This window comes from Corvus kubaryi, unplaced genomic scaffold (genome assembly GCF_017639235.1).
Source record: "Corvus kubaryi isolate FWS band 111438036 unplaced genomic scaffold, C.kubaryi_AGA036_p1.0 37398, whole genome shotgun sequence".
NCBI classification, from domain to species: Eukaryota; Metazoa; Chordata; class Aves; order Passeriformes; family Corvidae; genus Corvus; species Corvus kubaryi.
Window position 1 is genome coordinate 42,809,826 of NW_024581137.1, and position 27,123 is coordinate 42,836,948.

At 44.6% G+C, this 27,123-nt stretch overlaps 1 protein-coding gene and 1 long non-coding RNA gene across 2 annotated transcripts; both read left to right on the forward strand.

The window, feature by feature from the left end:
• Nucleotides 1-437: 437 nt before the first annotated feature.
• On the forward strand, nt 438-27,037 carry LOC121671913 (mycocerosic acid synthase-like). Its single transcript, XM_042044242.1, is given in 8 exon segments — nt 438-524; nt 11,265-11,333; nt 12,063-12,216; nt 13,135-13,295; nt 16,018-16,221; nt 16,325-16,506; nt 20,948-25,402; nt 25,404-27,037. Coding segments are annotated over 7 exon segments (6,321 nt in total). The 5' UTR covers nt 438-524; nt 11,265-11,272; the 3' UTR covers nt 26,508-27,037.
• LOC121671914 lies at nt 18,608-20,027 on the forward strand. The gene is made up of 3 exons (XR_006018667.1): nt 18,608-19,384; nt 19,668-19,670; nt 19,964-20,027. It is a non-coding gene; the product is annotated as an uncharacterized LOC121671914 (long non-coding RNA).
• Nucleotides 27,038-27,123: the final 86 nt, after the last annotated feature.

Consider the following 27,123-nt stretch of genomic DNA (forward strand, 5'->3'; position numbering starts at 1 on the left):
TGGGGGTCATAAAGTCAGTAGTTTAACGGCAAGAGAGTGCTGTTTGCTACAACTTGAGACATATATCTTCTCAGGTCCATAGAAGGAACTAAAATATGTGGAAATACTAGAGCTACTGAACACTAGAGTTAACACGGTAGGAACAGCTTTGATAATTCTTGTTGACATTTCTGAACAAATATTATGGCTGCATTTTATAGATTACATGCTACAAATACTAGTGTGTTAAATCTGAACAGACAGTCCATACTGTGGCTGCAAACCCAGCTCAGTTTGAAACAAGACTCCATTTGGTCTATTTACCAAGTTGATCATTGATCAGTTGGGCAGTCTTCAAAAGTGCTTACTCTGAACACTGACTTGGTTAAAAATCAACTGGGGTTAATTAAATTTTCTTCAAAGAATGTTTGCATCACATCAGTGAAGAGACTGTTCAATATCTGTGGTCCTTGAATGCATGCACAACAGAGTTACGAAGAAGTGAAAGTTCCTGTTTTCGGTGTCTTTATGGAAATAAGAAGCTGGTGAGTTTGGGAAAATATGGGGCTGAGGGGGGATAGGTTTATGGGAAACAAAGCCTCAAATGGTTTATGAAAATACCGACTGCTCCTCCCAGTAGAGGAAGCCTGGAACTATTTCTCTTTTCCCAAAATATAAAACACACCTGAGCAGCTGAAAGCAAGAAATCAATTGCTCTCTCTGGGCTTGCCAAGGTACCTCCCCATAGAAATGTCAAATTTGCTGGTGCTTTTCAGAAACATTTGGTTTTAGCACTGTCATGGTTTAATTCCAGCTGGCCACAAACTACCAGGTAGCCACTTGCTAAATCCCTCCCCCTCCTTCCCCTAGTGGGATGGGGATAAAAGGCAGAAAAAGGTAAAACTCATGGGTAGAGATAAGAGCAGTTTAGTGATTTAAATAAAGTAAAATATAGTAATAGTAATAATAATAATAAAAATTAATAGTAATAGTAATGAAGAGGGGAGAGAGAGAAAGGGATAAAACCCAAGAAAAACAAGTCACATTTAATACAGTTCCTTATCACCTGCTGACCCATCCCACCCCCAAGCAGCAATCGGCGGCTCCAGGCCAATCCCCCCAGTTTATATATGGAACATGATGTTCTAGGGTATGAACAACTCTTTGACTATCTCAGATGAGCTCTTCTGGCCATCCTCCCTCCCAGCTTCTTGTGCACCTTCTCGCTGGCAGAGCATGGAAAATTGAAAAGTCCTTGATTTAGAGTAAGAACTAGAAGCAACAAAGAAACCATCAGTTTGTTACCAACTTTGTTCTCATACTACATCTAAAACACAGCACTGTACTAGCTAGTAAGAAGAAAATTAAATATCTCAGCTGAAACTAGAACAAGAATGCAAAAGAAGAAACGTTTGTCCTTATCTTTTAGATGTCTCAGTTGTGCTTCACAGCTTGAATACCCTACTAGAAACCAAGGAAAAAATAGTACTGAATTTAAACCAACAGAAGTGGATCCAACACTTCTTGGGATTGCTGCTTCTTCAGAGACCACTGAGCAATGCCTTGTTTTTAGGCAAGCAATAGCACAGAAACAGGATAAAACCCCAAGTGTTTGTAGAAACATCCTCAAAGAGAGGTTAAGTGATATGTAGACACTTGGCACACTAACACTGGATATCACAAGCCCATTTGGTCTGGGGTGTAATCCAGACTGGCAGCCTCTCTGTGCATCATTTGCTCTTTACCTGAATCATTTCTCTGAGTATCCCAGTGCCTGTTCCACAGTACCCATTTGATCACAAGAAATTCATGGCCTGTCTGGATATTTGTGCTGCTAGGAAGTTCTGAACCTGGAACTGCCAAAGGCCCTTTCATTGCTAGTTCTGGACTAGTCAGAGGACACATGGGCAAAAAACAGAAGCTGAATAAACCTGGCATTTCTCTGAACTTAAATTCCATTATGACATTTGTCAAATAAAGAGAAAGGACAGGTGCAGGACATCTGTCCTGGTTTAACCGCAGTTGGCAACTAAGCCACACACAGCCACTCACTCACTCCCCAGGGGATGAGGGAGAGAATTGGAAGGGTAAAAGTCAGAAAACCTGTGGGTTGAGATAAAGGCAGTTTAATAGGTAAAGGCAAAAGTTGCATGCACAAGCATAGCAAAATAAGGAATGAATTCACTAATTCCCATTGCAGGCAAGTGTTCAGCCATCCCCAGGACAGCAGGGCTCTATCACGTGTGTAATGGTGACTTGGAAAGACAAATACCATCACCCTTTCCTTCTTTCCTTCTTCTTCCCTCAGCTTTGTATACTGAGCATGACACCATATGGTCTGGGATATCCCACGAGTTGATTACAGCTGCCTGTCCTGGGTGTGTCCCTTCCCAACTCATCGTGCACCCCCAGCCTCCTCCCTGGTGGGGTGAGGAGCAGAAAAGGCCTTGACACTGCGTAAGCACTGCTCAGCCATAGCTAAAACATCCCTCAGTTATCAACAGTTTCCAGCACAAATCCAAAACACAGCCCTGTACCAGCTACTGTGAAGAAAATTAATTTATCCCAGACAAAACAACCACAAGCTCCAAGCATTAAAATAAAAGCAATAAAATTGTTTTTATGGAACAGAGCAGAAACATGAAAATTTTGACCACTGCCACTAATTGTAGCATCACCTACATCTTTCTCTTGAAAATTTTACTTCCCCCTGCAGTTTTTATGGTATTTACATAACATGCAGCAAAGCTGAAAGCAGTGGAAGTATCACTTCTCTTCGTCAGTGCAAGGAGCTGTGGGCTGTATCTTTCTTTGTATTTGTGGCATTTCTGTGAAAGAGTGGGACAAGGAAGTGGGTTTTGCTTGCATCAAGCTTCTCAGTTCTTTTCAGTGAGGAGCTCCCAGTCCCAGAGCCATTTCTCAGCGATGGTGCCTCCTGCCTGTGAGCACTTCCCAAGGCTGACACCCCTGAGCTGTGCAGCTGGGCAGGGCCAAGTGCAGGAGGAAGCCCTCTGCCCATCCTGCCCTGTTGCCAGGGCTGGGTGCAGTGCCTTGTTTCCACTGACCACAGGAAGTCCCTGCAGTACTGCAGTGGCATTGGTCCAACAGCCAGCTCTCTTCAGTGCTTGATATGAATGAGTGTTTAAGATCACTTAAAAAATCACTGACAAGAATATCAGTGAAAACCAGATTTAATATTAAGCAACAGCACAAACAAGGTTCATTGGCAAGGTTCATTCTTCTACTTACAGGACAATTAAGACACAGCGAGGAAAAAAAGGAACAAAATCCAATCAGTCAAAACAGAAATGAACTCAGAACTATCTGTGCATGTTTGCATGTGTGTGTGTGTTTAGTTGCATGTGACAAAGGATAGAAAGGGCAAGGACAGAAAGGAATACAACCTAAAAGCTTAACAACACTCAACAGTACTTAACTTGTATCTTAAAACTTAACCTTACAAATTTAGCAAGGGATTAGTGATAAACAGCATTAAATGTGGGTTATAACTTAAACTTACTTACAGGCCTAACTTACTTAGATACCTAAGGTACTTAAACATCAAAGAGAGTAGCATTTCTCCTAGATTTGTTATAGCATATGTGTACGTGTATATGCACACAGACATAAAGGTCAGTGCAAGGCACCTGTGAGAAATTCCCCTTGGAGGCAGTGAAATACTCACTTTGGATACTTTCGTGTCTTCTCAGTAGGTGAAGGGTTGAGCCTCGAGGAGTGGGGGTTTTGGCCCAGGATTTGTTGTTGTTCAGTGATTCTCCAAGTACAGCAAACTTGAGAGTTCTCTGACTCTGAGAGGCCCCACTTGGAGGGAGGTCACTGGTCGCAGCCCACTGCAGCCCAGAAGGACTCATTTTGGACTGCTGTTTATAGGGCTGCAAGTGAGTGGGCTTTATTCAGAACAGTGTTGCAACCTGGCCACACTTTGGGTCAGCACAGTTTCTTTGAAAGTGTGAGAACAGGGATATTATGCCATTCAGGCAAGGAAAATAGTTTCCAAGGCTGTTCATGGAAAATCCTGGAGCTCACTAGACAGCAGCAGTTCCTGGGAGCAGACAGTGTTTCTGATAAGCTCAACAGGAGCTGAGCCCAGGTGCTGTTCATCAAGGCCGAGGCCTAATGAGCATGTCTCAGATCACAGTGTGGCCTGAAGAAGGGAGGGGGATGCACCACCACAGTGCTCCATTGCCTTTATTGAGCAGACCTCCAGTAACTGTTACAGGGACTTAGACACTCATCTCCCATTTAAGGAGATCCTTATGCAGTCACCGTCTAGAGTGGGTGAGCAGTTCAAGGTAAAGAGGCTTCAATTTATGTGTGCAGATTTATTTGGATCTGCAGCAGACTCCCCCCTCACAGTTCATGTGCTTTTCTGCCACTTCCATAAAGTCTCTTTAGAAGAGTAATGTCTTCTAAAGGACTATTCTGCCAGTAAAGCAAAAATGCGTCTGTCCAGATTCTTCTGGGTCGTTCTAAGGTTACAGGATTATAGAAGCAAGATTTTAGGGAGAGGCAGATTGCCAGGAAGTATTCCAAATCCCTTTGTTGTCTCATGCATTATTGTGAATGGTCTGAGTTTAAAACAAACCCAATACACTGAAGAGCAACAAACAAACAAACTCATTTTACCTGAACAGGGAAGACTGTTAATTGGTGTGGAACAGAACCTCAACCTCAACCCTGAACATCTCTAATTACCTGTCTTTCTCAGTTTTGTGATTCCCCTCACAGAGAGTTCTTGTCATGCAAGAGAACAAGGTGGGGAGTGCCCTGCTGAGGGGTAAGTGAGGTAATTCTCCATAGTGGGTCTGTCTTGCCTTCTTCATGCTTTCATTTGGAACAATATGATATCTGTCTGTGAATGGAATCTTCTCTGTGATTTTGAAGGTGTTTTTTATTCTCCTTTGGTTTCTTCGTTGCTGTTTTTTTCGATCATGCAGAAAAGTATGCAGGTGACAAAGATTAGATTATGATCCCATGTAGGTTAATTTTTTGTGAAATAGGGTGTAAAGAAGTGCCATTTCACTTGACTCTGAGCCATTTCTACAGCTTTCCTCATAAATCATTAACAGTTTGAATGTTGCTCAGTATTTCAATGTAATAAGGAAGTGTAAATAAATTATGTTTTTACAACCTGTTTTATTTATGTGACTTCCTTGTAAACCCTGTAATTAAAGTCATGGGCAGTTATAAATTTATTATATTTTTCACTTTAACTGTATCAGCAATGAATGTTATGAATGTTTGTATTTTACCTTCAAAGAAGAATTTTTTACATAGGGTAGACGCAGATCACAAAGGCATCATAATGTCATTTCTCAGTGGTTTTGGAACACAACAGAGATAGTTCTTGTCCTCAGTCCAGACTCTGTCATACCCATAACTATACCTTGCTCCAGAAGCAGCCCCTCCACAGACTGGGAGGGAAAATTGCCAATGAACTTTTGACATTATGGGAAGCCATAGGCTCTTTTATTTTATGCAGTGTGCTATATAGAAAAATACTGGTATCAGATGAGGTCTTAGCCATAAGAAGATTCATGTTTACAAGCAGTACCAAAACTCAGACTTGCAGAACTGCTGCATCTCCTGCCTGAGACCCCTTGCCCACCCCCTTCAAGGTGACTGCCAAGCTACACATACAAACAGGGAGGCACCAAGGTCTTCCCCTTTACTATTTATCTCAAAGCTGCATGCAGCCTTTTACTTACCCATCTTGCTTCTGTCCAGAAGTCCTAATGCTCTGTGGCAGATCTCTGTGCTGTGCTGGTGCGTGTCACTGTCAGGCTGTTACAAACTGGTTTAAACACAGAAGAGAAAGGAAGCTAAGCCTCTGTGAATAAAATGGATCGGACCCAGAAAGGTTCAATATACCCAAAAAACATGATTAAAACCAAACGAGGTTAGATGTTGGTGCCAAAAAATTGATATATCTTATTTAATAGTAAAAGAAGCAGAGAGAAAGAAAGAAAGAGAGAAAGAAAGAAAAAGAGAGAAAGAAAAGAAAGAGAAAGAGAGGAAGAAAGAAAGAAAAAAGAAAGAAAGAAAAAGAGAGAAAGAAGTGTGGATGGGGGAATGGGGGGACAGGGAGAGAGTGACAGGGGTTGGGTAGAAACTTATCATCCTTCCAGGGATTCCAATGATGTCTCGATGGTCCCCTCCATCTGGTCTTCTTGGTGGTGAGGGTCCCCTGCTGCCATGCCACTCCAAAAAGTATAGAATCTAGTGGATTAATGTACACTTGGGGCAGGTGAGAACACCCAGGTACCTCTCCTAACAGGTCTAGGTTTGACGCTGTCCCTTGCAACACTGTGGATCTGTTGCATCATGTTGCAGTGCTTTGATGCAGGGTCTGGGGCCCCCTATGGAGGGGGTCTTTGATGGGCCATGACACCCCCTCTGCTGTCCTTCATGTGGATGTGGCTTTTCCTGGGGTGAAGGGGCCCTACAGCTTCACTGTAAGTGTTCACTGCCTGGAACCAGAGGCTTTTTTCACTACACACCCAAAACCTCTCCTCCTCCCCCCACCATTTGGTGTGAGGGTCTGTTTGAGCCTGGCAGCTGATAGCCCTGAGGCTGTGGTCTCCACCCTGAAGATGCTAAGCTTGATCTCTCTGCAAATGTGTTCTTCATCAACGGGCAGTGAGCAGTTCAGGGCCCCATTTGGGGGTTTTGGTGGTCTTCTCTGCAGCTTTTGTAATACAGTTTTGCTATAATAGGCAAAAGTTCTTCATGAGGATGCTTAAGCCATAAATTATAACATTCCATCTCTGACACAGTCTAATACAGGCTGTATTAGACTTGTGACCATCTGTGGTTGGTTATTGCTGAGCAATGCTTGCAGAGAGTCAAGTCTTGTGTTTCTTACTCTCCTCTTCAGGGTGGTTTGGGGGTGGGCAAGAGGCAGGGAGGGGACATAGCTGGGACAGCTGACCTAAATTGACCAGAGACAGGTTGCTGGACCTTGTACTAACAAAGTATGAAGGACTGGTTGAAGATGTGAAGTTTGGGGGCAGCTTTGGCTGTAGTAACCATGAGATGGTGGAACTCAGGATCCTGCATGGAGGAAGCAAAGCTTCAAGAAGGACTAGATTCCTAAACTTTTGGAGAGCTAACTTCGGCCTTTTCAAAGACCTACTTAGAGAAATCACATAGGTTAGGACCTTAAAACAGAAGGGCTTCTGCAAGTACATCAGCATTAAAAGGGAGATTTGGGAGAATGTTGGGTTGCTGCTGAATCAGAATGGTATTCTGGTAACAGAAGACACAGAGAAGGCAGAATTACTGAATGTCTTCTTTGCCTCGGTCTTTACTGCTGAGAATGACCCTCAGGAGTCCCAGAACTTGGAGGTGAGAAAAGGCTGGAGAAAGTAAGACTTCCCCTTCGTCTTACAGGGTGTTGAGATCTGGTTATTAAAATTATTAGAAATGCCTCTGCCCGAATTAAGGTGCAAATGAGACCATATGCCAAAGTCAATAGTATGGGGGTTTTTTGATAGTAAATACGAGAGAGAGAGAGAGAGAGAAAGAAAGAAAGAAAGAAAGAAAGAACGAACAGAGGTGGGGAGGACAGAAGGAGAGTGACAGAGACAGAATAAAGAAAATATCACCACTCCACGGATCCCAGTGATGTTCCGTTGGTCCTCTCCAGCTGGTCTTCTTGGTGAAGGTCCCCCCAAAAAGCATAGAACCCCATGGGTTAATGCACGCTCAGGCTGGGTAGGAAAACCCAGGCACCTCCCTGGGGGCCGGGGCGGGGTTTGCTATTGTCTCTTACAACAGGCTCTGGATTTGTTGCATCACTCTGGGGAGCACTTCAGGGGGTCTTGGATGGATTAAGGCACTGCCTCAGCTGCCTCGTACTTGAATGTCCCATGGATGTGGCACATGGATTTGGGGGTTCCACAGCTGGGCCAGTTTGTGTAAGGGAGGGTGGGTGTTTGCTGTCTCTGATCAGAGGTTACGCCACACACCCAAATGCTCCTGGCTTCTGTGGGCTGTGGTCTCCCCCAGCCCAAACCCAGCCAGGGAAGAACCTCAGCACGGCTGCTGGGTTTGGCTCTCCTTCTTTTCCTTGTTTGCTTGTTTACTTCTCCCCAGGCCTCAGATGATGGAAGAATGGATTTCCCTTTATCTAATCTCAGCAGTTTGATTTTCAATCGAAAGTTCCAGTCAGGCATTCTTTAGGGAGGGGTGGGCTTCAATGGCTTCTTTATACAGTTTTGCTGTAATAAGCAGAACTTTTTATCAGTGTTTGAGGCATGACCTGTTTCAGTCTCTGACATCTACCCCGTGACTCAAACATTGTAATAAATATCTCTTTCCCAGCTATCTTCTTCAGTTTATGGGTTGTCCATGGACTTGATGAAGAAAGATAATAGGAGAAAAGATAGAAACAGCTGAATCAATAACATGAGTAATCATACCGCATCCAATAGTTCAAACTGTAAATTCAGTTGTAGTCATCAACCCAATTCTCATTAATCAGTGCCCCTACCCTGTGAATCCCAGGAATCAGTGGGGTTTTATTTAATGGGTAGTGGGTGTGACAGGTAACACTATTGTATCTCTTAGATGTTGATTCAATATGTTTTGAAATTAGTTATAGAATTTTACAGCGGGCCTTAATTTTTATATTCCATAGAGGGATATCCTCAATGGGTACATGTATTAACATGTGTCAATCAGCCGAGTTTCAAGAGGGGTCCCAGCTCTTGTAGTATTATTGATTAATTTTGCACCCTGGAATAAATGTGAATGGGTTTGTTGAGGATGTGTGTTTTCTTCTTGACTGCATTCACATATAGTTGGAAGAATTTTATAGGTAATATTCCTACACCGCTGGCTAATTCTATACATTATGAAAATTAGCTTTTATGATACAAAATTAACATACAAAACATTTTCGTACAAAAGATTCCCACGCAAACATATTTTTACATCAGGGCTATGCTCTGTTTTCTGGGAGACAGATTATAGCACAGTTGTAATTTAATCTTGATACAAAACAGAAACTGTGGCTTTATTATCAGTGTGATTAAAAATGAAATTATTTCCCTTTAAACTTAGTTGCATTATCCCAAGGAAATTTTTTCCTTTGAATTTTAGTGAGCAAATTGCCCTCATCATATTCTGCACCCACAACTGAAAAGCATGTATATTGCAGAATGTGTTATAGTCACCACACAGATTAACATAAATAGAAGAAGTGAGGCAAAGTTAAAATACTCTCTTAGGATATATGGCAGGAAATTCAACAGCACATTGCCTTGAGAGCTGGTGCAAGGCTTTTCTGTACTTTATTCGTGTCCTGTTTGCAGTCCATGGCTATCCCTCCTGGTTTAGGAAGGGGGATTCAATCATTTCTCATATAAAATTTGCTTGTGTTTTGTTAAGATTCTTTAGTTCACTAATTAGTAGCTCTGAAAAGTTTAGCCAAATCATAATAATTCTAAAGCCGTCCAAGGCAGAACTGGGAAGGTTCGTTTTCACAATGCCTCCAACAAATAGATGTTTGTTTGTTCATATTTGTTGATATTAAGAGCAAACCAAATTGAATTGCTACTTTAAAGACAGAGTATTTTAAATCATATTCTTAAGATCACAAAAATTTCCTGGGCTATTTCAGGATGATCAGAGGGCTGGAGCACCTCTCCTATGAAGACAGACTGAGAGAGCTGGAGTTATTCAGCCTGGAGAAGGAGGGCTCTAGGAAGATCTTATAGCAGCCTGCCAGTACCCATGGGGCTCTGTAAGAAAGATGGAGAGGGACTTTTTAGAAAGTCATGTAGTGATAGGACAAGGGGAATGGCTTTAAACTGGAAGAGGATAGATTAGGTATTAGGACAAAATTTTTTACAGGTTGCCCAGAGAAGTTGTGGATACTCCATCTGTGGAAGTAATAAAGGTCAGGCTGTATGGGGTTTTGAGCAACCTGGTCTAGTGTAATTAGCACTGCCCATAGCAGGGGGGCTGGAGGTAGAGGATCTTTAAGGTCCCTTCAAATGCAAACCATTCTATGAATCTTTGGTTTGTTACAACATAACTTCAGTTTATTGGTTGCTAACGATGATGGATAGTACTCTTGTACTTGCTGACTTCAAGAAATTTACAACTTCAGGGAAGTAGTTTTGAACTTTGGTCAAGTCACTGATTAATTATATTTGCATTTTCCCCATGATTTAGCATGTGTATTTCAATAAGAAACCACACAGAATCCTACATAAATGACTTCTACAGACTCAGCTTATTACTCCACCCCACTGGGATGATATAAGGTAAGAGTTATATAGCTCACTGGATAGCTCTAGAGATGCCAAAGACGTGTTTTATGTTGTAATTTGAAAGTCCGTAATTTTCTATTACTTGCTATTTAAGTGCCAACTTAGGAAAAATGCTTAGAAGTACTTTTGTACAAAGTATTTTGTTGGGCTTTACAGCTTTAGTTTAGCAATTACATTAAAATAAGAAAACATAGAACCATAGAAATCACAGACAATTCTGAAAGAATTTAAAGGAAATAATTCTTGTGTCAATTTTGAATTTACCTTATTGGTAAAATGGAATTTGCTTCTAGAAAGCCAGATTCTCATCTCCTTATTTTTGCAAGGTGGCCTTTTAACTTTTTCTCTCCTAGCTAATGGAACCTGGAAGTAAATTTTTCAAAGTGTGAATCTGAGCAGTTATTTCTGATTTCACCTTTCAAATCAAACCTCCGAGAAATGGTAACTCTGAATGATGTGTGGGGCTGTAAAACTGCCTCATCTCTGCTTCACTGCTGTCAGTCAGTGACTGAGAAAGGCTCTCTGGGACTTGCTGTGGTATCCCTGAGATGAGAATCTCTCCCCACTGCCAAGAATTCCCCACAAAACTTTTCTAGAGGAATCATCTCCTCTTTGTTGGTTGAAGGAAGTCCAGGAGGACTGCAGGGCTTAGAGGTGGGCATCCTAGCGAGTTCTAATTAGTTCAATTGAACTGATTGTCATCTGACAAGTTCCTTTCCCAGAATCAAGGAAAAAGAAATCATCTGTCACTTCTATACTGGGGATTTTCCTCTAAAAGTAGAGACAAGAGGAAAAATATAGTCCAGCTCAGGTCACTTGTGGGAAGTGTCGTTTGTCGTCAGAACCAACAGTAGATGATTCAAGATTAATCAAGTTTCGAACAAGTTTGTGTGTTTGTGGGAAGTTCACCTTTTAACCGAGTATTTATGTAAAGGTAAATGCATAATTGTTTGACTGGACTGACACTACTCCTGTCTTGTGCAGCCCAGGAGATGGAGATTGAGACTGCAGAGGAAGTTGCTATTGTTGGAATAGGATGCAACTTTCCCGGAGGTGAGTCGGGGGTAAAAGCAAAGCAGGCTCTGAGTGGACATTGAAAAGCAGAGTCTTTTATTAATGTTGAAATGGAGGAAAACACCATGTTTTTCCCCTAGCAGAATCTGTTGCTTTGCTGCCTGTGGGATCTTTTTGAAAGGCGGCGCTGTGGTGGAAACGAATTGGTTTGAATCTGTCTGCTGACAGACAGACAGACAGACAGACAGAAGAAGCTGCAGTGCTGGCCGTGGGCAGGGCATTGAGCTGCACACGAAACTCATACAAAGGAGCTGGATGGGTCTGGGGTGATTTGAACTTTCTGCGTGTTCACTGGCTGGGTGATTGTGCATTGTTACAGGACTCTGCATGCCTAGGGACAGGACAGACCAGGGGCTGGACATTACCATCAGCTTTGCCTGTACCATAAACTGGTTGGGTTTTCCTCCAAGAAAGCTTCTTGCTTTATTACAGTATGTAGAATAGATGCAGTGAGATGGTAGGGAAATGGGGAGAGAAGGTGGTTAAGGATTTTGTGGGGCTCCTTTGCTTTTAGACAAGCAGTGAGGACATCAGTGATGCTTTTTCATTTTCCTCTCACCAAAGACTGATCACTTCTTTCTGTGGCAAGTCTTCTTGAGCAGCTCTAGATTGACACGTGGGAGGTCCTTGTAGCTGATTGTGCATTTCTGAGCCAGCACGGGGAGGGGGAGTGCATAATTTAATCTGTTTTAAAAACCTGTACAACAGGAGATGGAATTGACAATTTCTGGAAAGTCCTGGAGGAAGGCAAAAACTGCACGGTAGAAATCCCCCCCGAGAGATTTAATGCCAAGGAATGGTATGATCCAGATGATAACAAGCCAGGAAAAATATGTACAACACGAGCTGCTCTTCTCGATGAGTGAGTGTGTTACCCTGCTGCACCTCGGGTTTGTGTGGTACTTAGATATGGGTACAGCTGTTCAGGGGCTGTGACCAGTGTGAAGAATAGCAGATTACAGATTAAGGTCAGCATAAGTGTCTGTTACTTGAATTCCACGTTCACCTTAAATCCTCAGGCTGTAGAGCTTTATTCAAAGGAGGCGTTGACATGCACAGAAGAAATGTTATTGTCTCCTGAGATTGATACTTGGCCAGGTTGAATCACAGGACCCAGAATTAATTTACTGCTTAGTGCCATGTTAGCTATTGAATCCTGCTCTGAAATCAAGAGATGATAGAAGGCCATACAAACCTGATCTTGGGACACAAGATTGAACTTGGACTTGGTCTTTTGTAAGCATGGGCCAATTTTGAAGGTGCTTTTAAAGACAAACACACACATACACCCACTGAAAGTATTCTGAATATATTGTTGGAGAAGCATGGGTATCCCTTGAAAACACCCGAGCTGATCCTCTACCTTTTGGTTTTAAATTGTGAAGCATTGGTCCGTATTGGCTTAAAATGATGTAGAAAACAATATTTGTTTATAACTCGTTGGCCATGACCACATTACAGCAGAGGGAGTCTCATTCTGCACATTTCATGATCTGAGGAATCCAGTTGGTACTAGTGCAATAACTATAAGAATAAAAATGGGTAGGAGCGGGCTCTTACCTCTGAAATGCAGAATCATTGATAAAATGACCTATTTTGTGGTGGGACATGAAACATCTTTGGTTTATAAACATTTTCTTCTGAATTTCGGAAATGGGACCTGTGGCCTAAACACCAGTTACTGCTCTGCTTTTCATTGCAAAAAATGCTTACTGTGAGTCTAGAAGTAAAAGCATCTTCTATACATATGTCATATCATATTCTGGTCTGTGCATTTCAGATTTAATTCATTTGACAACCACCTCTTTGGGATTAATAATATGGAAGCTGAACGCATGGACCCACAGCAGAAGTTACTGATAGAGTGCACATACAAAGCCCTGGAGGATGCAGGAGTTCCTGTAGAATCTGTCAGTGGCACCAGAACAGGTGTTTTTATTGGTAAGATGAAACTTTCACAGCAAAGAAAAGAAAACCTCACAAAGATTGGAGCACTCCTTCATAACCTTTCCATGTTATCTAGGCTGGATCTAGGCTGGATCTAGCCTGGAGATCTAAGGCTACTGTGCTATGGCACTACTGGTTACTTTTGGTAAGAATTACCAGGAGACTCTGGGAGTTCATGGTAGAATTCCTGTGTCTCTTTTTGGTGCTCTTCTTCCTGTGTTCAGACACTGAAGTGAAGCAGGAAAGAGTTAAAACTGCCTCCCCAACCCAGCCCTTCTTGGGAAAGATACTCCCAAGCCAGGCTGTGACGTTTCACCCTTAAGGGGAAGGGAACACCCAGGATTCGTAAATGATGAGGTCTGCAGGAAAAGTTTTATTAATAAATTACACACTTGGCATGGAAATTGGAATGTTGGTCACTGACCTGCTATATCAGCACATGGCAGCGGGTTGTGGATAAAGAGGTAGGGTGGTAGAAAAGGGGGAAAGGAAGAGATAAAGAAAGGGAGAGAGAAAGAGAAAAGGAGTGAAAAAGAGATAAGCACTCCTGATTCCAGCATGAGTCTGGCCAATGACATGTCCAGTGTCCTGGGGGCACCCCCTGGCCTAGATGGGGATACCTTTTTTATAGACAGGTTTCCCTGCCCTGAAGACATGTTTCTCTCTTTCTATGCAAATTAGTTGTCATGTCCAGTCCCTTCTTTCAGTCTTTTCTGGAAATGCATCAGATGCTTTGAAGGTCTTGGGTCTTGAGTGCTCTTGACCCTTCCCCTGCCCAGACTGACCTTGGGTCAACGCTTCATTCTCACTTCTGTGATGATGCTGTCTTTCATTTCTTGATGGGGACAGAGTGGTCTGAAAGTGGCCCAGCAGAAAAGAGCCTGGGGGTGCTGGTGGACAGCAGCTGAACATGAGCCAGTGTGATCCCAGGTGGCCAAGAAGGCCAGTGGCATCCTGGCCTGTATCAGCAATAGTGTGACCACTATTGGAGCAGGGCAGTGATTCTTCCCCTGTATGTGGCACTGGTGAGGCCACAACTCAAGTCCTGTGTCCCCTTTGGGCCCCTCAATTCAGGAAGGACATTGAGGTGCTGGAGTTAAGTCCAGAGAAGTGCAGCAGAGCTGGGAAGGGTCTGGAGCATAAGTCCAATGAGGAGCAGCTGAGGGAGCTGGGGGTGTTTAGCCTGAGAAGGGGAGTCTCAGGGGTGATTTTATCTCTCTCTACAACTGCCTGAAAGGAGGGTGTAGTGATGTGGGGATCAACCTCTCCTCCCAGGCAACTAGCGACAGGATGAGAGGACATGGCCTCAGGCTGTGCCAGATTGGTTCAGGTTGGACATTAGGGAGAAATTCTTCACAGAAAGGGTGACTGGACATGGGAATCGGCTGCCCAGGGAGGTGGTGGAGTCAGCGTCCCTGGAGGTGTTAGAGGAAAGACTGGATGTGGCATTTAGTGCCATGGTCCAGTTGACGGGGTGGGGTTTGACCATATGGTGGACTCAATGACCTTAGTGGTCTTTTCCAACCCATTTGATTCTGTGGTTGTGTCTCTGGAGCAGAACAAGGAATGTTTATCCCAGAAAAGTGTTGCCCTACTTCCCCATGGTGCCCTTCTCCTCTTGTTCTTTCAACAATTCTTGGTTATTACTGACAATCCTTGGTTGGCTCCCTGGGTATCTGGCAGCCAGTGTTTGACATGTACACATTAGCCCCTTATCTTCTGGGCTTCTACACAGGCCTACCCTTTTTGCCCAGCATACTGTTTTCCAGTATAATGTTGGTTAAGGTGTTGTGGGGGTTAATATCCTTTCAAAGCAGCAGAAATCCTCCTGTGGACATTAGAATGGTACAGGGGTGCACTTGTCCAACTGCTTGTGTCAGTACCAGAAAAGTTACTGAGGAGATGATACCGAGGGCTGTTGGAAGACATTTAAAAGACAATACTAGAGGAACAGCACATTATTGCTGGTGTAATCTGTGTCTCTTTAAGGAGGAGTTTTCTGGGGTAGTTTGGCTGATGTGCCTATAGGGGAAATGCTTTAGATTACCTTTTAGTCTGAGAGTGCTCTTCTTCCACTGAGGGCGCTATTCCTTGCTCTCTGAATACAGGTACTGCATTGTCCACATGTGGACTTGGGGATCCACGGTATTCCGAGCATAGTGTTCCCAGAAAAAGGACACAACTGCTCTCAGAGGCCCCCTTCTTCTTTTCTATTTCTTACTGGCTCACAGTGTGAAAAGTGATGATAAATACAAAGTATTGGATGTAGTTTGTGCTGTGACCTTTAACTTGGTACATCTGAGGAACTGAAGCTAATGTCTTGTACATTTATATCCAAGCTATGCTATGTGTAACTTGTTGATAACTATTCTCATAGCTGAACTAAACCACGCCGTCTCAAACTGAGATACAGGGGTCTCGGCAGGCTACGGAGACCTTAGCTGCATCACACAGTGAGCTAAGCCATCAGGAAAGGCCTGTTGTTTCCAGGGCAGGTAGGAATTTCAAGTGTTAGGTATGTTTGTGTAAGTTGAGTCCAGGGGAAATTGCTGTGAGTTTTGCCTTTGACTTGTGTTGGAGCAAAGCTTCACCATAGGAGCACGGATGCCACGTGGTTTTGTCTTAACGCTGAAAACCGAAACACGCCGTCAGGTTTCGAGCTGTACGTGCCTGTTGTTGGCTTGGGTTAACTTGACACAAATCTGATGTTTTCCAGGTCTCATGAATCGAGACTATGAAATCATAACCAGCAGAGCAGTGAGTGAAATAAATCATTATGATGGTACTGGAACAGCAATGAGCATTGCTGCCAACAGAGTCTCTTTCACATTTAATCTGACTGGACCGTCCCTGACTGTTGACACTGCGTGTTCATCTTTTCTTTTTGCTCTGCACTACGCCTTGCGAGCCATTAAATCAGGTAACGGGACTGGAGAGATGCTGGACAATGGAATCAGGATTGCTACTGTTCCTATCTATCACCTGGGCCATCTCAACATGAGTATGTTTCTGTTTGACTCCAGGAGACTGTGAGGCAGCAATCTGTGGTGGGGTGAACTGCATCATCGATCCCCGCACCTTTGTGTCTCTCAGTAAAGCAAAAATGATCTCTCCGGAGGGCATAAGCAAACCCTTCTCCAAGAAGGCAGATGGCTATGGAAGGGGAGAAGGCTGTGGTGTTGTTTTCCTCAAACCACTGAAAAAGGTAAGGCTGCTTGTGAAGCAGCCTGAAATAAGACTGGTTGCTTGCCTGGATTTTGTGTCTTCAGCTCTAATAACTTCTTTTCCAGAGAAGTTTTTCCAATTCAATCTTAAGATTAATGAAGCGTTTCTTAAGCATTCATGCACTTCCCCTAGCATTGGAAAAGGATCCCACATTTAAAAGTTAGCATCATATTCTGTGTGCTCTTGGCTTTGTCATGGTATTGTTGTCTTCTCTACAGAGAAAGCATGAGATTACCACAGAATCAATCAGGTTGGAAATGGCCACAGTGGGTTTTCTGGTCCAAACTCTGTGCTCAAGCCACGTTATCTTAGATCAATTTGTACAGGATTGTGTCCAGATGATTCTTGAATATCTCCAGGGAGAATCCAATCCCTTTCTGAGTAACCTGTTCCAGTGCTTGGTCATCTGCACAGTGAAGAATTTCTTCCTCCTATTCAGGTGGAACTTCCTGTGCATCAGTTTCAGCCCATTGCCTCTTGTCCTGTGTCTTGGCATCACCAAGAAGGGCCTGGATCCATCCTCTGACACCCTCCCTTCAGATACTGACAGACATTGATGAGGCCCCTTCTCAGTCATCTCTTCTCAAGGCTGAACAGGCCCAGCTCCCTCAGCCTTTCCTCATAAGAGAGATGCTCCAGTCCCTTAATCATCTTCGTAGCTCTCCTCTGGACCCACTCCATTAGCTCCATGTGTCTCTTGTACTGAGGAGCCCAGAACTGGACACGGCACTCTAAATGTGCCTCACCAGGGCTGAGTAGAGGGGCAGGATCACCTCAGCAGTCTTGCCAGTGCTCTTCCTAATGCATCTCAGGGTACCATTGGCCTTCTTGGACCCCAGGGCATGCTTCTGGGCTCATGAACAGTTTGATGTTCTCCAGGATCCCTCCAGGTCCTTCTCCGCAGAGCTGCTTTCCAGCAGGTTGACCCCCAACCTGTCCTGGTGCAGAGGGTTATTCCTCCCCAGGTGCAGGACCCTGCACTTACCCTTGTTGAATTTCAGACAGTTCCTCTCTGTCCATCTCTCCAGCCTGTCAAGGTCTCTCTGAAGGGCTGCACAGCTCTCTGGGGTATCAGCCACTCCTCCCAGCTTTGTGTTGACAGTGAACTTGCTGAGGAGGCCTCTGCCCCTTCATCCAAGCCTCGATGAATAAACTAAATAATACTGGGCTCGGGGGACCCCACTAGGGACAGGCCTCCAACTAGACCCTGTGCCACTGATTATGACCCTCTGAGACCTGCCATTCAGCCAGTTCTCAATCCACCTCTCTGTTCACTCATCCAGTCCACACTTTCTGAGTTTTTCTGTGAGGATGCTGTGAGAGACAGTGACAAAAGCCTTGCTAAAGTTGAGATGACAATATCCACTGCTCTCCTCTCATTCATCCAGGCAGTTGTTTCATCATAGAAGTCAATCAGGTTGGTCAAACATGATTTACCTTTAATGAATCCATGTTGACCACTCCTGATCACCTTATCTTCCTTGTGGATAGAGATGGCCTCCAGAATGAGATGCTCCATCACCTTTCCAGGGATTGAGCTGAGGCTGACTGATTGGTAGTTCCTTGGTCCTCCTTCTTGCCCTTTTTGAAGACTGGGGTGACATTTGCTTTTTTCCAGTCCTCAGGCATGTCTCGTGATCACCACGACCTTTCAAAGATGATTGTGAGCAGCCTTGCTATGTTGTCCCTCTGCTCTCTCAGACCTCATGGATACATCCTGTCAGGGCCCCTGGACTTGTGGATGTCAAGTTTGTTTAGGTTTTCTCTGACCCAATTCTACTTGAGCAAGGGAAGGTCTTCCTTTCAACATTCCTTTACCCTAGTCTCCTGGGTCAGCGATCCCTGAGGGCTGGTCTTGTCACTGAAGACAGATGCAAAGAAGGCATTCAGTAACTCTGCCTTCTCTGCATCCTTTGTTATCAGGGTTGCCCTTCCATTTACTAATTAATCCGTATTATCCTTAATTTTCCTTTTGTTGTGATGTATATGAAAAAGCCCTTTTTGTTATCCTTTAAACTTCCTTGGCCAGATTTAATTTCAGATGGCCCTTGGCCTTTCTAGTCTAATTTCTGCTTACTCTGACAACCTCTCTACATTCACTCCAAGTGGCCTGACCCTGCTTCCATCTCCCATATATTTCTGGCTTATATTTGAGTAATAACAGGAGTTCTTTATTCATCCACAGAGGTTTGTTGCCCTCTTTACCTGCTTTCTGTCTTACTGGGGTGCACTGTCCTTGAGCCTGTAGGAAATGAGCCTTGAATGTCAACCAACTCTCTTGGACCCCTCTTCCCTTCAGGGCCTTCTCCCATGGGATTCTTCCAAGAAGATCCCTAAAGATGCTAAAGTTAGTTCTCCTGGAGTCCCTGGTTGAAATCTTGCTCTCTGTCTTGCTTCCTCTCCCTTCAATACTAAACTCTACAATCTCATGGTCTCTGCAGCCAAGGCTGCCCCAACCTTCACATGTCCAACAAGGCCTTCCCTGTTTGTTAGTATAAGGTCGGGGAGCACAGCATTCCTTGTGGGATCCTCCACTACCTGTGACAGGAAGCTGTCATCAGTGCTTTCCAGGAACCTCCTGTTTGTGCTTCACTGTTTTGCTTCTCCAGATGTCAGGGTAGTTAAAGCCTCCCAAGAACCAGGGCCTGTGACTGTGGGGCTGCTTCCAGCTGCCTGTAGAAGGCCTCATCCACTTCCTCCTTCTGATCAGGTGGCCTGTAGCAAGCACCCACAATGGTGTCACCCTTACTAGTCTGCCCTTTTATCCTCACCAAGGCAGAGCTTGGTACACTCCAAGTGTTGCCTCACATAGAGGGCAACTCCACCACTGCACCTTCCTGGTCTGTCTCTCCTAAACAGTGTGTGTGTCTCAGTTTTTGGAGATAAAATTTTAGGAGGAAGCACTCTGGAATGAGTTCCTCCTCCAAAGGGAAAAGGGCCTCCCCTTTTCCTCCAATGAGACAAATTGGTAACAGCAAGTGAAAGTGGGGAAAAAACCCCAAACTGTTTATTAACACAAAACAAAACAGGGTAGAACAGGAAAAAACAAAACTCAAAATACAACAAATTCCTGGAGAGGGAACAGACGGCTTGGACCAGCAGGGGCCACAGGCTCCCTGGACCAGAGAGAAGGGAAGGGAGGCAGTGAGGCAAGGGGGAGGGAAGAGAAAAAAACCCAACACAACCTTTTCCCAGCTAGCCAGAACAAAAAAAACCCAAAGAGCAACACAGCGCTCCTGGCACACTCCCTCCTGAACACTGCCGAGACTGCTGGAGCCCCGAGCTGTTGGGTTGAGCCATTCAACTGACCCGACCCGCACCCAGGTCCTGTGACTCAGGCCCTGTCCCCAGGTCCATCTTAAAGATACAGTGTCCTTGGGCATTAAGCAGATGGTTAAGGAATAAAAAAGTACCCTTATAACATCACCCCAGGACAGCGTGGCCCTTCCTGACAACATTCCAGGCACGGGAGCTATCCCACCATGTCTGTAATTGCAATGAGATTGAAGCCCAGTGACTGCACACAGATCTCTAGTTCCTCCTGTTTGTTCTCCCTACTGTGTGCATTGGTGTACAGCACTTAATAGAAGTATTTGATGGTGACAATATCCCAGTGGAGGTGTGAAGGGATGTCCCATAGCCCTGTCTAGTGGTTGCATCTTTGACTGCTGGTGCTTGATCAAGATACTCCCTCATAAGCCTTCTTTTGGTACTGAGGTGTTTCTCTGATATTTCCATGTTGGCTTCTATTATCTCAGGAGCCCCTGGCTTGTCTCTGTAAGATTGCTGGTGTGCTCCAGTGTGGCTGCTACATATCAGAGTCACCTGCAGAGGGGCCTCAGAAGTACCCTATCCCTCACTTTTTCATAGTATCCCCCGGGTTGCTAGGGACTAGCCTGATATTACTGCCCTCCCCCATCATAACTAGTTTAAAGATCTCCAAGGAGTCTTGCTAGTTCCTGCGCAAAGACTCTCCTTCCTCACTCAGAGAGGTGAGTCCCATCTGATGCCAGCATGCCTGGCTCTGCATAGGCCATTCCATTGTCAAAACCCCCAAAATCTTGGTGGTGACGTCAGCTGTGGAGCCATGTCTTAGTAGACTCAGCCTGTCTCCTTCTTTCTGTGTTAATGCTTTAAACTACTGCTGTTTTCAGTATTTTTTGTTCAATATTGCTGCTTTGAACTGGAAGTATGGAAGAGAAAATAACCTGTGCCTCAGATTTCCTTAGCAAATGTCCCAAAGCCATGAAATCTTTCTTGATTGCTTTCAGACTACGTGTTGCCATGACCTCACCCCCTACATGGAGGATCAGTAATGGGTAGTAGTCTGTGGGCCGTACCAGGCTTGGAAGGTTCATGGTGACATCTTTCACGGTGGACTACTAGTATTATTAAAGATAATTCAACTTTTTATGAAACAGGCAAAGGAAGACTACAGCAAAATCTGGGGTGTGATAAACATCAGTGCGGTCAATCAGAACGGCAGGTCCATGACTCCGATCACGAGACCATCTCAAATAGAGCAAGAGAAGTTACTGCGCAGCATTTATGAAAGTCGTGTTGATCCCTCAGTTGTGCAGTACATTGAAGCCCATGGCACCGGAACTGCTGCTGGAGATCCTACTGAAGCTGAAAGCCTGGGTAGTGTCATTAGCAAGAACAGGTCTTCCCGAGTTTCCATTCTGAAAATCGGTTCAGTGAAAGGAAATATTGGGCACACGGAATCGGCTGCTGGAGCAGCCGGGTTGATCAAAGTGCTCCTGATGATGCATCATGGAAAGATTGTTCCATCCTTGCATTACTCGAAGGAGATGAGCAGCATCGATGCAGAGAAATTAAACCTTGCCGTGGCCACAGCTGTAGAGCCCTGGGAAGAATCCAGTGAGTACGGAAGAGTAGCTGGCATCAACTGCTTTGGATTTGGAGGAACCAATGCTCATGTTGTAGTCAGGCAGGTGAAGCAGCCAGAGGCTCTTCCTGCCTTTAAGAAGCCCCTGGAATTAGTTCTGCTGTCAGCAGCATCCCGTAGGTCCCTCCAGATGGCAATGGCAGATACAGCTGAGCAGCTGAGCACAAGGAGCTCTGTAACTCTCCCAAGCCTGGCCTATACATCTGCCTGCAGAAGAAGCCATGCCAGCTACAGGTACCGAAAAGCGTTTGTCACAAATTCCCTCCAACACTTGCAGCAAGAGCTTAAGTTGGCGGCGAGCACTGAACCTGCCATGTCCAAGGTGGAACCACAGCTGGTGTTTGTGTTCTGTGGCAATGGTGTCACGCTGCAGGAGTTCAGTGAGGCACTGCTGAGCTCAGAGCCAGTGTTCAGAGACAAGTGTAAGGAGATAGAAGACCTTTTTCAGCAGCACGCTGCCATCAGCCTCCTGCCAGGGAGAAATCGTAGCTCAAAGGACTTGTTGAATCCAGAGCTTTCCCAGCCCTTGCTGTTTGCCCTGCAGGTTGCTGTAGCTTCCCTCCTGAAGCACTGGGGTATTAAGCCCATTGCTGCTGTTGGCCACTCAGTGGGGGAAGTTGCTGCTGCACATATTGCTGGGTACCTTTCGCTGGCAGATGCAGTCAAAGTCATTTATCACCGGAGCAGGCTGCAGGCAAAGACTGCCAGTGGCAGAATGTTGGTGGTTGGAAACATCCCTGTTGAAGAGATTGCTGAACGCCTGCATCCCTATTCGGGAAAGGTGTGCATTGCTGCTTTCAACAGCCCCGTTTCCTGCACCTTGTCTGGGAGTGTAGGCACTGTGGAAGCTGTCCAGAGAGACTTAGCTGAAGCTTTCAGACAGAGAAACATCTTTCTTCATGTTTTAAATGTTCCAGTTGCATACCACAGCCCCAGCATGGATATGATCCTCGGGGAGCTGGAAGAAAAAATAGAGCCTTTAGAAAAGCAGAAGGGGGAGATTGAAGTGATTTCAACACTGACTGGTGTGGCTGCATCTGAAAACGACTTTATTCAGGGCAGATTCTGGGCGCAGCATACACGTGAGCCTGTTGCTTTCACACAAGCCATCCAAAGTGCAGCCAGAGGCAGGGAAAACGTGGTGTTTGTGGAAATAAGTCCTCACCGAGCATTGCAGCGAAGCATAAAGGAAACTCTAGGAGAAGGCACAAAGGTGATGTCCTCTTTGCAAACGGATGTAGAATATCAGACGCTCTTCACTCTGGTAGGAAATCTGTTTGAACTGGGGTATAATCCCAACTGGCAGCACTTTTATAACAGGTATCAAAGTGTTCCGGTGGCCATTCCACGATATCAGTTTGATCGCCAAAAACTCATGGCCTGTCTGGATATCCATCAGCAAGCAAACCAAAGAGGTGTCAGTGCCAGTCATCCTTTGATTTATGGCATAAACAGTGACAATGTGGAGTTTGGCTGCCTGGTGTCCCAGGACACAACGCCATACTTATATGAGCACAAGAACAATGGGGTGGCCTTAGTTCCTGGTGCTTTCTATGTGGAGCTTGGTCTGGCCTCTGTGATGAGCAACTCAAGGCCTAAAGTGCCTCTGAGCACTTGCCAGCTGAGTATCAGTTTTTCTGCGCCGTGTGTTCTCACACAGAGTTCCCAAGTGCTGAGTATCAAGCTGAGTCCGCAAAAAGCCATGACAACCTTTGAGGTTCTCTCTTCCTCCAGCGCGGTTTATGCTGCTGGCCAAGTGGCAAAGCAGCCTGAAACTGTGGTGGAAGAAAGCAGCATCTCCTTCCCAGCCATCTATCGAAGATGCAGGTCAGTGATTAGCAGAGAGGAGGTTTATGAAGCACTGTCTCAGGTTGGCTTTCAGTATGGCTCCATATTCAGGCAGCTCAGTGATGTGCATTATTGCCAGGAGCTAAAGGAAGCTATAACCAGCATAAAGGTGAATGAGGAGACTGTCAGAGACATGTACAGCTACTGTATGCACCCAGTGCTGCTCGACTGTTTTCTGCAGATGACCGCTGTCTTGACCTCAAGGACATTCCAGTCCAGAGCAGGCTTTCCCTCAGGGATAGACAGCCTGGTGGTGCTCCGCCCACTGGAGGAAGAAATGATGATATATATGAGAATGAGCAAGTCCACTGGAAACTGCCTTGAGGTCTGTGGATGCTTTGTGGACAAACACGGCTCTGTTTTGGCTGAGCTCAAGCGTGTTGCCATCACTTTTGTGAAGGAAGCATCTTCCAGAGACAATGAATTCCTGTTTGAAAACAAGTGGAAAGAAGTCTCTCTTTCACAGACAATTGGACATCTGGGGTTTAAGCCCAGAGTCATTGTGTTTGCAGACAGATTTGGGATAGCTGAGCAGCTCAAAAAGTACTTGCATCCTGCTTCGAGATATGTTATGTATGAAGACTGGGAATGCCTTGTGGAAGGCCAGACACAGAATAAAATGAGAGCAGAGGTTGAGGCTTATGATGAAATCCTCTTCCTGTGGGGAATTCAAAAGTTAAATGAAGACTTCCCAAGGGAAGCGGTAGATCAGTTGGCAAAGTGCTGTGAAGCCTATCGCCAGGTAGTGGTGGCACTAAGAGAGAAGACATCCCGCTGTTCCATCAGAGTGATCACCTACAGAACAACGGAGAGATATGTGGACCACGTTAACTGTGGGTTTGCATTATATGGCATGACCAGAACTTGTATTGTTGAAGTTCCAGAAATCACATTTCAGTTGATTGACCTCAGCTCTTCCACCTCCCTGGACATCTCAGTGCTAGCAGATGTTCTTGTCAAATACAAAGGTGGGGACTATCCAGAAGTTTGCATCAGCCAGGGAAGGATTTATGTGTCCGAAATCAGACGCACACCTTTTGTAGATGCAGATTACATCCAACCCGTAAGATCTCTCCAGAAATCACAAACGTTCACTTTGTACACTTCTGATGCGTATGCAGCAAAAGACTTGTCTGGGGAATTATCCACCGGCGCTGCTACTCAGCTGGACAAAGAGAGTGTTGAAATTCAAGTGGATAAAATTTGTCTCCAGTCAGAAGATTATTTTCCCATTAGTGTTTCTAGCTGCAACTTTGGTAATACACTGTATTGGAACTCACAAGTGGGAGACAGACACAGACTTTTAGCTCTTGATTTCAGCGGCACAGTCACTGCAACAGGCATTGACGTGAGAAAAGTGAAAGTGGGAGATCATGTGGTTTCATGTTATCCCACTGCTGTGTCATCCAGAGTTCAGATTCCAGCAACAGTTTGTTTCAAGGCAAAGAAATTCCCCTTCCTCCAGAGTGTTCCTTGTGTGTCATACTTCATCATTGCATGGGAAATTTTCACTCAGAGGTTACCCAAGGGGAAACATGGCAGAACTTTGGGTATTATAACTACAGAGCCATCATCGGTTTTGTGCCACGTTCTTTCTGCAGCAGCAGAAGAAATGGGTTGGAGGACAGTCCTTGCAAAGCCCGCTCCTAACGTATTCCAGTATATCAACCTGTGCAATGCCCTTGTTCTTTTTCCTCCAGTGAACAGACTGTCTTTGGAGGATCTGGCCCACATGTACTTTCTTAAAGATGTGGTGATGGTGTGTGGCAATCAACAGTCCGAATGTATCCAGAATGTCAGTGAAATTGATCATGAAAACATCAGCTTTCATGTCCTTGTCGTTTCCAGCCTCTTCCGGAAAGCACCTCTAAAGGAATTGCACAAGACTGTACATGCCTGGGTCAGTTCCATGGATATGAAACAGTTTAGACATCTCTCGGGTTCTGTTTTTCAGCAGACGGAGAACTTTGAAGGGCTAAACTCTGTGATGTCCTATTTTACCTGCACTTCTGTTCCCCTTGCTGTCCTGAGAAGGCAGAAGGACATCAGTGTGCTTTCAGATATCCCGTTGTACGAGCCCCAGAGGCAGCTGTTCAAGCAGAACGCTGTTTATGTGGTAGTCGGGGGGGCTCACTGGACTTGGCTTTGAAACGGTGAAATTCATAGCCGAGAATGGAGGAGGGTGTATTGCAATACTCTCCAGGAGAATTCCCAGCAGCGAGAAGCAAGAAGAGATGAGGGCTTTGCAGCAGCAGTACAAAGGGAGCAAAGTAGTGTCTGTGCAGTGTGACGTGACTTTGACCGGTGATGTTGAGAAGGCTTTCCAGTCCATTGCCAACACCTTTGTGGGGAGTCCGATCAAAGGTGTATTCCAAAGTGCTGTTGCTTTGCACGATGGCCACCTTGAAGTCCTGAGGCTGGCTGACTTTCACAAAGTGCTGAGCCCAAAGGTCGCAGGGACCCTAAATCTTCACTGGGCTACCAGAGGCCAGGAGCTGGACTACTTTGTGTGCTACTCCTCTGTTACTTCCTTTCTGGGCAATGCCACCCAGACAAACTATGCAGCTGCAAACTCTTTCCTGGATCTCTTCTGCCTCTACCGGAGGAACTGTAGGCTTTCAGGCCAGGCCATTAACTGGGGTGCTTTGAACCTTGGCATTCTGCTCAATCAAAGCCACATTCAGAGCATCCTGGGATCCAAGGGCATAGACATTCTGCAAGTGCATGAAATTCATGAGTATCTCAGGAAGACCTTACTTATAAACAACCCACAGCAAGCTGTTGTCAAATTGAACTTTCAAGCTTTGTATCATCATGTTTTCACTTGGATTATTTCACTCAAAAGTCGCTTTGTATCACTTATGTCAGAAGATTTCAGGAACAAGATTGGAACCCCTGAGGAAACTGAAGTCCCAGAGACTGCCTTTCTCAAATCCGAGGACTACATCACCTCACTGGTGAGTGACCTCACAGGAGTGAACGCAGATGAACTAACCATGAATACACCACTTTCATCTTTGGGCATAGACTCTATGTTAGCTATGACAATTCAGAACCGTGTCTTTCAAGAGAGAAAGGTGGACATACCTCTTGTGAAACTGCTTGATCCTCACACAACCCTGTCAAGTTTAGTGGTAGTTTTGGAAGAAACAAGCAATGCAAATGGAACAGCTGAGAAGAAGAATGCTGCAGTTGAAAGTGCAGAAAATGAGAGCTGGCTATAGGAATCTTCCTGGTCAGGAATTGTATAACTTGACAATACTGAGACCCTTTGTAGCATCTCAGAATGTGTCATTGCAGAACTTCTGGTGATGCTGAATGTCCTCTTCTGCATTGACTCAGAAAACCCACAACAGGTTCCTCTGTCATTATTCTGCTAGCTGTGTTAATTTCAGTCAGTTGTTTGGCTTGTTACTGTCTGCACCTCTACGTGATGAATATACATGTAAAGAAGCATAAGATTATTTTGGCATTATTGGTTTTTTATGTATTTTTCTTTTTTTTAATATTAACTCAATTATCAAGTAATTTGATTATCCAATGTGTATAAATACCCACATCTTTTTGAAAGTCTTTTAGATATTGTGAATTTCAAGGTTTCTTCTCAAAAAATGAAACTTGATTTTTTCCTTATGTTTTCAAAACTATTAAAAATGTACCAGTTGCAAAGCATACAGTAAAGCAACTGGATTTTTTCACTATTAACCATCTTATGAAAGCTGAAATAAACAAGAATAGTAGAAGAGTTTAAAAAGCAAAACCTAAAGTGTATCTTTGTCTTATTTTATTGTTTTTCTCCCTCCCTCACTCCCCTAGCTTAAATTTTCCTAATCCTAACAT